Source organism: Cupressus sempervirens, chromosome 5, assembly GCF_028749045.1.
Source record: "Cupressus sempervirens isolate cs-2001-9-10 chromosome 5, ASM2874904v1, whole genome shotgun sequence".
Classification (NCBI taxonomy): Eukaryota; Viridiplantae; Streptophyta; class Pinopsida; order Cupressales; family Cupressaceae; genus Cupressus; species Cupressus sempervirens.
This window is the reverse complement of record NC_143122.1, coordinates 1,001,719,807-1,001,733,338: the sequence shown is the minus strand read 5'-3', so window position 1 is coordinate 1,001,733,338 and position 13,532 is coordinate 1,001,719,807. Positions and strand designations below refer to the sequence as shown.

At 37.9% G+C, this 13,532-nt stretch overlaps 1 protein-coding gene across 1 annotated transcript in view; it reads left to right on the top strand.

The window, feature by feature from the left end:
* Positions 1-415: 415 nt before the first annotated feature.
* LOC149559302 (Oxidoreductase, zinc-binding dehydrogenase family protein) overlaps positions 416-13,532 on the top strand; it is a 138,301-nt gene continuing 125,184 nt past the window's right edge. The window contains exon 1 of the mRNA XM_089833212.1: positions 416-740. Within this exon, the coding sequence (XP_089689338.1) occupies positions 675-740 (66 nt within the window). The 5' untranslated portion in view covers positions 416-674. The remainder of the gene's footprint in view (positions 741-13,532) is intronic.

Here is a 13,532-nt window from a genome sequence, read left to right as displayed (position 1 = left end):
CTCGACTTAATTACTTTCAAAAATTTAAGATTATATTATTTTAATTTATATTCTTTATCTCAAATTAAAATACTACTTCTAGTTATAATTCTTTCATTCAACTATTCGTATTGTTCCCAAATACATTATAATACATTTCTTAAGGAAATTTTCTATCTAATCTACATAGATCAAATAATTTTCTAGAAAACCATACACCATCTTTTACTTATTAATTAAATATATTTGAGGATAATTTTTCCTATGAAACATAGATCACAGAATTTACAAGAAAACCCTACACCATCTTCTACTTATCAATTAAATATGTTTCAAGATAATTTCAAATACTATTTTAGAATAAAAATTTATCCATTTTATAATATATTTTTATTAGAAGAAAAAATATTAATTTGTTTTTTCCAAATGAAGTGATAAGCATCTGTAAATTTTACTTATGCAAGCTGCAAGTTATAATAAGAAAATGCTGAAAGCGAAATCCTCCTGATTTCCACAGACGACGACAAATTAACGCATCTTACACAGAGCTTGGGAAGGTTACACGCGTTTTTTTATTGCAAGCCAGATACTTCTACAAACCTTAATTAATTTTTGCAGTTGCAAGTAATTCTATCATTCGATATATATCCACACCGACAAAATACGGCGACATAGTCGACGGCAATTCGATCCTCATGGCCGCTAAAATGATGAAGGCTGTTCAGTACAATGGATATGGAGGAGGCGCTGAATCTCTCAAGGTAATTTTTATCTAAGCAATTTTCAATTCAGCTGGACTCCTTTAATTTTATTTACATCTTTGTCTTGCCAGGGTTGTTTATTTTGTTTTTCTTCTGAAATTCTGGACTGTTGTGATCCATCATGTTGAGCTTTCAGAGCTAATTGGAACAACATTAGGGCAAGAACAGAGCCCATAAATGTTAAATATTGGCTAGCCTTTGTGCATTTTTCAAAGGTTTTTTATTGCTTTCTTTTTACCCAGAGTATTTTACTATTATTCTGCTTATTGTGGTTAAATATAGTTGAGAATATCACTGAGCTCATCATACCTATTATGGAAGGAATATGCTCTGCTGCAGTAAAAATTATGTAATTCTAATACCTTTTAGTCTTAATAAATATTTTATACTAGTTTGCTTAGAGTTTTCAGCATTTAGTTTCTCTAACCTACATATTTTGATATCTATCTGCAGATGTTAAATGAACTTCCTTTTGATTAAAAAAATGGTACTTTTTGATTCCATGGTTTTGAGTTTTTAGAATTTCATTTGATAAAGGTAAACAGGATATTAGAATTAATGAGGGGTTTTACTTATGTTACAAGTTTTATTTATTTTTTCCTGGCTAAGGGTAGTTGGGACCATGATTGGTTGAGGGCTTTTCCCCCAAAAAGCTGGACTGTTTTGCCCATGATTTAAATTTTTTAGGAGACTTCATATCCTGGAGGATGAATTTTTCATGCCCCCACTGTAAAAGTGACTTCTACTATAAAAGGGCTGATTACAAACAGCAAAGGTAAGCGATCAGTATTGAACGATGATGACATGCCCCACCTCAGAAGGGATACCTATTATAAAAAAGAAAAAACAGCTAAGTAATTGGGCAGTGATTTAATAACTAAATATAAACAGCAATCTAGTAACAATCAACAGCAATTAAGTAAATACAAACAGCGATCAAGTTATAATCAACAGTGATCAAATAAGTAAACGACAATTAAAGTTGCTAACAACCCATAACAAGGTGTGATTAATGGAAGAAAAGCCACGACAAATTGTTAAACATGAGACAGATCTCTTCACAAGAGACTGCCACTAGCAAAAGTTGCCTATCTTCAAAGGAATGATGGATTGTAAATAAAGAAGGCTGGGAAGCAAGAGAGGATCATTAAGGAAGATAACACACAAAAAGGAAGAGTGTGATTAATAGAAGAAGAGCCAAGACAAATTGTTAAACAAGAGACGGATCTCTTCGCAAGAGACTGCCACTAGCAAAAGTTGCCCATCTTCAAAGGAATGATGGATTGTAAATAAAGAAGGCTGGGAAGCAAGAGAGGATCATTAAGGAAGATAACACACAAAAAGGAAGACAATCAGCACTTGATAAGCCAGAAGATTATCGAACTCAGAAATAATAAATATAGTACAGCAGTTTAAATATTAGTTATATATTGAGGCTCTCAGTCAAGATATTAAGTTGATCATTTACATCAAAGAACACAAAAGCAAAAGACAGCCCTCTTGCAAGCCATTACTGATGAGAAGAGACATGCCTTTTTGTTGTTGAGGGAACATAGATGATGATGACACTATTTACCGCATAGGTTAAGAAGTTTAACACATGTATAACATGGCTCAATTCAGAACAGGTACTTTATTCATGTATAAACTTGCTGATTACAATCCGATTACAATGACTACAATGATCTATCGATGATTATCACGATGATTCCAAAGTCCATCTCAGATGTGTACATATACCTTTCCGGAGGGGTGACTCAAGCGTCACGCACCCGTTTGGATACTACTCTACCCGTCAACTACACTATACATTTTACCGACAACATCATCCCCCCCAAAAGAAAAAAGTCGTCTCCGGACGACAATTACAAAATATCTGAGACAAATTAACAACAAAATACATTAACTAACTAACTACAACAAGATAGATCTGTTTTTGTCACATCACTTTCACATTCATCTCATGCTTACACCAAATTGGTCTCCAAACCACGTTGCATCTGTAGCCTCTGCTAACACAATACTGTCTCCTTAGCCGACCTTGATAGCCACCCGTGCCACTTTCTCTGTTTCCAATTCTTGGGTACACTAAGCCAAGTGTTGCCGTACTGCCTTCAACTGGATGATCAGCTCCTCCTGAGCTCTCTATGCATCCACCAAGACGGCTTCACGCCCAAACACCTACTTCGAGTGCCACTTCAAACACACAGACACTCATGCCTACAACAGCAGCTCCAGGTCTCATCAACTGGTCACACTTCCCATGACTGATATCCGCAATGACTGGGGGTCTAGGGGGCACGCCAAGACCAAATTAGCACTCCGAAACCCACACAAAACTGCATGGAACACACTATTTCTGTCATTTTCTTCCAATTCCACACTCTTTCTGACAACTGCTTATGTCTACCCTTCCCTTTGGCATCATGCATTACTCATTCCGAACAGTTTCAATCTGTTGTCGTCTTTTTTTTTTTGCTCTTCCACTTCCTCTTTCTTGCAAATTTGGTTTGTGAATCGGATATAGCAATTCCTCTTCCTTTCCTGATACCCTTCATCTCTGGATATTCTTGAGTATTAAAGGATAGATGAAGTTATTTCAGATGAATACCTTCTTTTCCTTGCGGTTTTATTCTGGTCACCACTTAGTACGATGGCGTTTTAGTGTCTTGAGACTGTACGGTCCTTTTCACTTTGCCCTCAATCCGTACAGACATGTCGTATGGTCTTCTTACGCTATTCCTTGCTTATGTTCTAGACCGTACGGACATCAATGATTCTCTGTGTTTTGACTTGCCTTAGGACCATACGATCTTCCTCTATATCCTTCGCTATTCCACGTACGGTATGGTCCTTTTCACTAGATGTTGTACGGTCCATCTTCCGTATGGTACAGTACGGTCTAGTACGGTTTCATTTATAAAACAAAACAAAAAACTTCAAGGCCGTACGATCATTGAAGACCCTTTGTTCGATTTCCATATTTAATATTTTATTCATTTTGAACACAAGGCTTTTTTGGAACCGTACGGCTCCCCTAGATAGCCGTACGGTCATCTAACTCCTACTGTTCTTTTCAAGGTCGTACGGCATTTTTCTCCAGACTTTCTCTTATTCTATGACTATTAATTTTGCTTCTCTTGTATATAGTCTCTGCGAAGGCTGTACGATAGACTTCTACTCCCGATTACTTTAATATTTAAAATTCGCCTCTTAATACATTTACTTTATGCTTCATTTTATCACTTCATACTTTTACAGTTTATCACTTGATATTTTAAACTATATTCGACTTTAATATTATACCTATGTACATTATTTACATTATTTATAGACATCTTTTCTTCGTTCAATTATTTGCCCGCGGAGGATCCTTCCTTTCCCTATATATTTTCAACTTTGATCCATTTACAACATCTAGTATTTCTTTCCTGTCTAGTGTCCACAATTTAATTGCTCCGTTATATCCAACTTCCTGTATCTTGTATGGTCAAACCCATTTAACTTTATATTTTCCAGGCCTTATTTCATTTCGTCCATTATACTTCAGTACCAACTCACCGGGTTGAAAGTTGTTCAATTTTAAACGCTTCTAATGCCATACCTTCCACTTGTTTTGTGCAACTTCCACAGCCCATGCTGCATAGTTCTTATTCCTTCGGTACGGCTGCTTTCGTACGGGTACCGCACTTTCGATTAATGGTATCCGGTGGACACATAGCTCTAGTGGTACTCCTTTCAAGTCCTTATACGTCCAAGCAAAAACATCTTTATACTCCATGAATATTCTGAATGCTACCGCCTTCAATACTAAGTTCCAATCATCTCCTACAAGAATGTTCTTCGGATTTTCCTCATCACCCAAGTTCATTGTTTTCACTGTCGGCTCTTCATACTTTATTGGTTTATCTTTACTGAAAGTATGGGCAGGTGTTTCACCCACTTGCGCTTCTCCCTCCTTCAGTTCATTGTACTCTTTCGGAAACTCATGGCCTTCTTTTCCTTCTTCGATACTCAAAATATTGCAGCTCGGAAAGACCTCATAATCTTCCATTTGCCAGTGTAGCAGTCCATTCACGGAATCTAAGTCGTCATCAATTGACCCTCCTAATCTTAGCACCCCTTCATCATCTGGTTCCATCCTTTTTTTTCTCTTCGTCATCATTCTCGCCTTCACCTTCTGAGTCCGACGACGTTGCTTCTTCTCCTACTATTTGTGTATGCAAATAAATTATAAATCTCCTGCCTCCTTTCTCCATTGACAGGGTATTCCTTTTCCAATCATGCTTTACCTTAGCTTCCACCAGCCACCCCCGTCCCAGGATGGCGTCGTTCCCTCTTTTTAATGGAATGACTACAAAATCCAGTAAAAATGGTTGTGTCCCAATTGTTACCGGCTGTGCCATCAGAGTGCCCAAGGGTTTTATCCCATATTGATCTGTTGTAAGTAACTGAAAGGTGGGTGGCCATAGTGTTGGTTGTCCAAGTTTTTTCCAGATATCTTCAGGTAGCACGTTCACTCCTGATTCTCCATCTACTATTGTATCTGTTAGCACAGTACCCAGAATGCCCATCTCCACCACTGCTGGGTGTCTACCTGTCGTAAGTGCTAGTAACATTGGGTCTGTTGCTACTGTCGTGGTTGTTTCCTTACTATCCTTTGCTTCCTCCATCACTCTCAAGCACGGTGTCATATTTATAATAGCCGTACGCAACTGTGGCATGGTGAGAAGAAGATCATTTAATTTAATTGGCACTTTCGTTTGCATTCTCTGTTTCACCATGTTTTGTTCCGCCAAATTTCTTTTCGAAATTTCAGCAGTGTCTTTTACTTGTGACTTCTCCGCTCTCATCTGCTTTTCTATCTCTGTTCGGGCTTTTTGTAACCTCTGCTTTTCTTCTTCCGCATTTGAATATTTTGCTTTCCTCACCTGCTCCCTCGTGATCGCCAACATGTTCTCATCACATGTTTCAATACTTAATAAATTTATGCCTTGCTTTGGAGATTTTGAATCTTCATGGTCCCTTGGACGGTTGGACCACACCATCTGCACAGTAGCTGCGGCGCCTCCTTCATAGTACAGTCCCTCGTGAAGTGACCCCAAAGATTACATACCCGGCACTGTATCATCGGCTGTCCACTCGCATCATATTGTATTCTACCCCGGCCTTCATTGTTATTGTTATTGTTTCCACCCCTTCCGCGTCTATTGTTATTTCGATATCCACCTGAAGTTGCATCATTGCCTGCGTTGTTGCTATTGTTCGACGCATCCTACGTTAGTAACACCTGTTGGTGTCCTTTTGTTTTCAAGTTAAACGGGCACTCTTTCAAAGAGTGCCCCGCCACCTGGCAGATGTCACAAAACTACTTCTTCGGGCATGAACCTTTCGTATGGCCGTCCTCCTTGCAATCTGTGCACCACAGTTCTCCTTTTATTGTATCTGGATTCTTTTTCAAATTTTTGAATTCTTTCATCATCCGAAGCATGTCTTTCTATAGCGCTCTCACCTTCTTGTTCGATTCCTCATCACTACTACTACTTTCCGAAGATGAATCGTCTGAATCAGAGGATTTATGCTTCTTCTTACTCGTCTTTTGTTCGCTTTCCAAATCCATGGCACGAATATATGCATCGGCGTACGATGTCGGTGCTACAATCTTCATTTTTTTTTTAAGAGTCGACCGTAGCCTCTCCATGAACCACCGTTTTTTCAACCCATCCACTGGTTGACTCTCCATCTTTTCGATCAATTCTTTCAGTCGCTAGCATAGGTTCAAACTGTCTCATTCTTTCCTTGTTTGGTGTTGTAGATTTCTGCCACTATTTCATTATCATCTTGAAGTAATCTGAATTCTGCTATAAATTCTTTTTTAACATTCTCCCATGTATTAAGTTTCTGAGGACTAGTGTCAGAAAACCAATCTATCGCCACACCCCGTAGGGTCGCTGGAAATTGTCTTACCCAATCATCCTCATCCGTCACACCATTTGCCGTCCATATGGTTTCACATGTTTTACAATGTTTGATAGGATCTGCTGAACCATCACCGTGAAACTTGGGTAACTTTTCTTTAGGGCCAGCCATTGTTACTTGCCTTTGATTCTGAGGTACTTGTGTACCCGTGCTGTTTTGAACTCCCGCACTGTTCTGAGCTCCCGCACTGTTCTGGACTCCCGCGCTGTTCTGTGCTTTCACGTTGTTCTGGACTTCCGCGCTGTTCTGGATAACAATCTTGTTCCCAACAACTGCGTTGTCTGGTGAAAAGTCTTCAAGTGACGTTCTATTCTCCGCCTGTATCTGTTTGTCCGGTGTATCGAGAACGAAGAGATCACTCCACGCTCGTGCTCCCTCGGCACTCCGAGCCGTGCGAGTTGTTTCCCTTCCGTTCAGACACTCTCCCCTCGGTGTATACAGGTTAAGGAATTCTTCCCTTGTTTCCTCCACCAAATTCAAGCGTTGTCGAGTTTCTTCCAACAATTCTTCAGCACTCCTCAGCCTACTAGGTGAATGCACTCCCTCCGTCTGTGCCTCTTCACCCCTTCGGTGCCCCTCGGTGATCTGCTGAAGTCTTTGTCTGCGCTTTGTTTGCTGTGTTAAAATTAAAATTTCTTTTGCTGTACTTAGTTCATTTTTATCTTTCACCTTGTTCCGATCCTTGTTTGGCAAATTCGGCATTAATCCTCATTCGTTCGTTCCAAGTACATCTGGCAACGGCGCCAAATGTTTACCGCATAGGGTAAGAAGTTTAACACATGTATAACACGACTCAATTCAGAACAGGTACTTTATTCATGTATGCACTTGTTGATTACAATCCGATTACAATGACTACAATGATCTATCGATAATTACCACGATGATTTCAAAGTCCATCTTGGACGTGTACATATACCTTTCCAAAGGGGTGACTCAAGCATCACACGCCCGTTCGGATACTACTCTACCTGTCGACTACACTATACATTTTACCGACAACAAACACCAATCATCAGATCAGTACAATACAAAAAGTGTAAGAGTCATCGAAACACATTCAATAAAGCAAATGCAATTTATTTATAAAAAAAACAGAAGCAATGTATAATTTTGTTGGTTAATAGTTTGTTCTCCTATTAGATTTTGTAATCTTGACTCTTTGATACCCAATGCTTGGAGAGACAAAATGATGTTTACCAACAAATGGGTCAGTGTATTTATTCTATCAGTGTCCTCTGAATTGACTAGGTACAACTCCCTATGATTCACAATGTTACGCAATGTATGTTTTTATAAGATCAGAAGTTTTGACATTATAAGCTCTTAACCTGAGAGCAGTAAAGGATAACCAAATTGTTTATAGGCACAAACAATTCAAGAAAAATAGATTTGGACAACCTATCACACCCAATGGAATGACTGTAATAGACTATCTTGAGATTCTTGACTCTTACTTCTATTCTAAACTCAGTGTTAACCATCTAAATGCGAAGAGGAATGGAAAAAGAGATGTACATGAGGGCAAATGGAATTGCTTTGTCTACCAGACTTGAATGAAATAGAATTTAGTAAGTTACTAATAGATTCATACATATCTATTCTTCAATTTCCAATGAAACTATCTAACATGATATGAAATGAACAAGAGAGGAAGCAAAATCATATATGAAGAAAGTAAATGGAATCACTTTTACTGCAAATATCAAAATGAAATGGAATTCACCTGATTATCACAGGATCACATATAATTGTTGTTCAACTCTTAATGCAGAACTAATCTAAGAATGGGCAACAAAACATGACAAGCAAATAGTGTAAATGGAATTACAGACCAATTCACCATCAAGTTTGCCAACTTTTGTATTGTCAAATGAGGTTACATTTATAGTTTGTTGTTATCCATTCTTAAATTTGGCAGAGCAACAATCATATAATAGAAAAGAAAATGAGAATAAAATATGAAATTATCCAATCTGCATCGTGATATGAGCACATGGTATCTCTTCTACTGACAATTCTGAATCTCTAGTATTCTTGAAAATACTCCATGACTTTTCATTTTCATGCAATCTCAGAAAATCCTGTAGGAAAATCATTTATTCTTCATCATCTGTTGTTTCGTGCCAAATTGCATATTCCATATTCCAACGATCATTGGAACTTTGAATTCACATCGTTGATCTCAAATTGACGCTCGAGATTAAAACCTTCCTTTATAACTTGCTCCATGGGTCCCTCCGAGTACACATGTTAAGCGGTCATTTTGTCACCATAATTATGTACCTTGCAACTTTACATAGCAAGATGGCAACAAACGTAGATCCCTTTCTGATCTGGCGGTTGTAATAAAACGATGTCAAATATCTTTGTTTCGCAACACAGGTCCACTTTCCAACTAGGTACACCGTGGCGAACAGGGGGCACACTTCCATTGCTTGAAGAATCTGGGACTAACATTTTCGTTGGGATGCAACTTAGCATGCCTTTATTTCATTAACCGTGGCGAGTTAGAGATAATTGTTCATAAACATAATCGTGATTTTGCAACATTAAACTTAATTGCCTTTTCTTAACTCGCGACCATTCGATTTCCATGTTTCCTCTCTACCATGAGTTACCTTAACTGGACCACAATGGTGCAATTGTTTCCTTTCACTCAGTCACGACTTTAACCTAGGGTTTGTGTTAATCATCAACAACCATGCAATACCGTAGATTTCCAAGATCGGACGATTAAGATTCAGAAATGCCTTAACTATTCTTTTTGCTCTGTAATATGGACCCATCTGCTCCACATGTCATATTGTCATTATGTCACTTGAGTTATTCTTCGTGCAACTTTGGAAAGTGACATAACGACATCCATAGATCTTTGTAAAATCTAACGATCGTGAAAAAGGTCTTATTTCCAAGGTGACTTGACTAGTCAACTTGATGACATGGACGTTCAAATTGTTTTGATTCGTCAATTCAAGTTCAACTTAGGTCTTCACCACCTTTGACCATGTTCTTAGTCATTTTTGTATTTTTGAGCTCCCACTTTGTGTTGAATTCAACTGATCTTTCTTTTGACTTGTTCTCATGATCTGCATATCAATATTTTAGCCTCAGTCTTCGATGTTATCTATTGCATTTGCTCTGAATATGCCTGTGATCTCTTTTAATGTATCCTTTCTTGATATAGACCTTTGACCATGAAGTTAGAAACTCTAAGAGATTTAGAAATGCTTTCATGAAGAACTACTTCTCAACATGAATCTATCTTCGACATGATTAGGAACAAGGAAATATGAATTAGTAAAATTTCCAGACCACCTTCTCATCGGGATAACGCATAAAAAACCCTCGAAACCCTAATCACCTAGCTTTGGACTGATGCATTGCTAATATGATTCCCACATTAGATTAACTCAAAGGAATGATGAGAAGAAAAGTCGTCCTGTAGGCAGTCTAGACTTAAAGACATTGAAAATTTGACTTGACTAAAAACCCTAGGGCAAAGATATAGGCTCAAACTTGGGCAACAAATTGGCAAATCACTTCTTGTTTTCATGAATTCCACATTTTGAAAAGAAGATGGTCCACTAGGTTGAAGAGGAGACTCAAACACTAAGTGGGACAATGATCCTTCTTTATAATATGTGATTATGAAAATTGAGATGATGAAATGCAACAATGCAAATGAATAATTAGGAAAATAATTGAAAATCGGTAAATAATGGACTGATTCAAAGTCAAACAAGCAATGAGCTGAAATGTACAGAATCAAAAGCCATAAGATAGATCTGACTTGTGGCTGAAATATTGGGGACATGATGACAATGGCAATTGGTCCCTAGTATTCCATCTGAATATTACACAAATTGTTTGGTTGTTTCTAATCTGCCCTGAAAAAATCCAACGGCTCCATAATGTTCCTGCCCACAGAAAAAAGGGCAAATGTTAGCTAAAGGGGTTTGCCTTGGTCAAACCCCTGTTTAGAAATCAACCCTGGAAATGAAATGAAATTGCATAAAGGAAACATGTAAGAAGTTAACATTAGATTCACCTTACAAAACCTTCATTGACAGATGTAGGAATTGCTCATACCCATGAAGAAGCTTAAATGTTCTTGAGATCCAAAGAGTTGACCTTGGAATGTGATCCAAAATCAATGGTCAAACCCCTGTTTAGGAATCAACCTTGGAAATGAAATGAAATTGCACAAAGGAAACATGCAAGAAGGTAAATGATAGATTGACCTTGCAAAACCTTCACAGACAAATGTAGGAATCACTCATACCCATGAAGAAGCTTAAATGTACTTGAGATCCAAAGAGTTGACCTTGGAATGTGATGCAGAATCAAGGATGCCCTCGCAAATGCATAGATCTATGAGTGTCATTCTTATATCTTGAATGTAGATATGCTTGATAGTCACTCACAAAGAAGGAGAGAGAACATGGATTGAAGAGTGGATCATATAGCTGGATTGAGAATTCCTCTACTTGGCTATCATGGGAAATAAACCTCCTCCAACCATAGAAGTTTGTCTTTGACTTGAATGATCTAAAAAATTGGAGACTTAGAGATCTTGATCTTGGATGCTTGCCTTCAAGTCCTCAATTTAGTTGCTCTTGATTACTTGAAAGTTTGACAGCTCGATTGCAAACTGCTTTAGTATAGTTCTTGGTCATAAAATGAGGAGAGATGGGGGTTTTTTATACTTTCTCCATTTTGGGTCAAAATTGATCTAGGCCAACCACATAAATTTTCTTGGTAAAACCCCAACATTGGGATCTAGGTGAAATTTGGGCACCAAACCCTAGGGACATGACATCGTTGGTGACATGTCACATGAAGAATGGAGTGTCAGGAGTGAAAAGGTGCAGGAAAAGAAGAATTGACTTACTAGGATCAAGCATAATAGACAAAACTCAGAATCAGCAAAATGAGGTCTAATAGGTCCTAATAAATCATCCAATCATGGGGCCTAAATTTTTAGGGTGATATACAATTATCATTTGACATCAATCCATTGAATAAGAGACAAATAGAGTAAAGAAACAACGAAGGAGATATATATTTTCAATTCGTAATATTTAGATCAGATTGTTATAATGTAGAGATCATTCCTTAGCTTTTTATATGTATATACATTCATCTCTTTCATATACTAACAAATATTAAACATACATAATAGCATTGCAATAGTCCATCAAAGGGGGCAAAGAAGGAATTTTCACCCAAGGGAGAATAGTTTACGTCACCATGCTATAGTGGCAAGTAGGGAGTACAACCATAAGGGCATCCTATTGCACTATGAAAGGGAGAGAATAATGAAGGGCACCTTATTATTATTTTCCTTCCAACCCCTACAATGATTGTACTATTGATGAACCCAAGATCTGCAACAATGTAATAATGGAGGGCGATTACATGGAGGGAGAATGATGGTCTTAAAGCAGCTACTATGCCTCCTTGTTCCATCTATTATATGACTGAGGTTCACATACATATATGCATCTTTTTGTGTGAGCTTGATGCTCAATTCTATGCCTTTATGAGAATAGATATACATATTATCTAAAATCCACCTTGCAAGAGAGAGCCAAGGTGTAAGAAAAGAGTGGTGATTGGGCTTGTAAGTAGGTTCTCCTAGAAGGATCATTGTCGCCGAGGACAAAGAGGACACTTACAGAGTCAAGTAACCCTTTACAACTTTCACCTAACTATGAAAGATGACAACTGTTTGTAGAGAGACAAAATAGGGTTGTGGAAAGTAGGAATAAATTGCCAAAAAAGAGGGTTGTTGTAGACATCCCTCTTGGACTTGTAAAAATGGCTTTAAGCAAACTTATCATTTGTCTTCCTCTAAACCCTAATATATTTGTGTGACAATATTGATAATCTATGAGTATGAGGTAGCTTGCCTACCCCTAATTGAATATATGTACACCGTCCTAAAAAGTTAGCATCCATAATTGGATGCCTAGTTAAGCCCCATTTCGGCAATTTTGGGATTTCATGTAGTTATGCTTGATCCAGCTACCTATCTCTCCCTCATTCGGCATTTGTCTTATCTTCCCAACTCCCCATTTGAATTTTGTGTTTTTCCCTAAGTACATACCACACAAAGCTTTATGTTGCTAAGGTGTTTTGTTCCCTGAGGTTTGGGCCCAAATTTGAACCGAGACCTTGTTGGAGTGTTTTGGTGAGAAATTAGATCCCTTGGTCAGCCAAGGTTAATCTTGAATCCTAAGATGTGTGTTTAGGTATATAAAAGCCATGTCTCTCCTCATTCTGGTAACCAAGATGATCAAGAAGCAATCAGGGGAATTCAAAATTTGAAGGAAAGCATCTACGATGTTCCATCTCTACAAGCATCCAAGGTATTTTAAAGACAATTAGATCCAGTGGTTAGCGAGGGTTAATTTTGAATCCTAAGATGTGTGTTGAGGTATATAAACACCTTGTCTCTCCTCATCAAGGTAACCAAGATGATCAAGAAGAATTCAAGCAATCAAGTGATTTCAAGATTTGAAGGAAAGCATCTAGGATGTAGCACCTCTCTAATCATCCAAGGCATTTTGAAGACAATTTTCTCCATTGTAGCAAGCTTCTCTCCCATGATGGCCAAATAAAGTTCTCAAACAAGCAAGAAAATCCTTCTTTTTATCCTCATGCATTCTTTTTTCAATGGAAGTGCGCAATCCAGCATAACAAAAATGAAAATCTAGGAGTGACATTCCAAGGTTAACAACTATAATTTAGGCAACTTTTAAACATCTTCATGGATATGTGCAATCTCAATATCCGGTCATGAAGGTC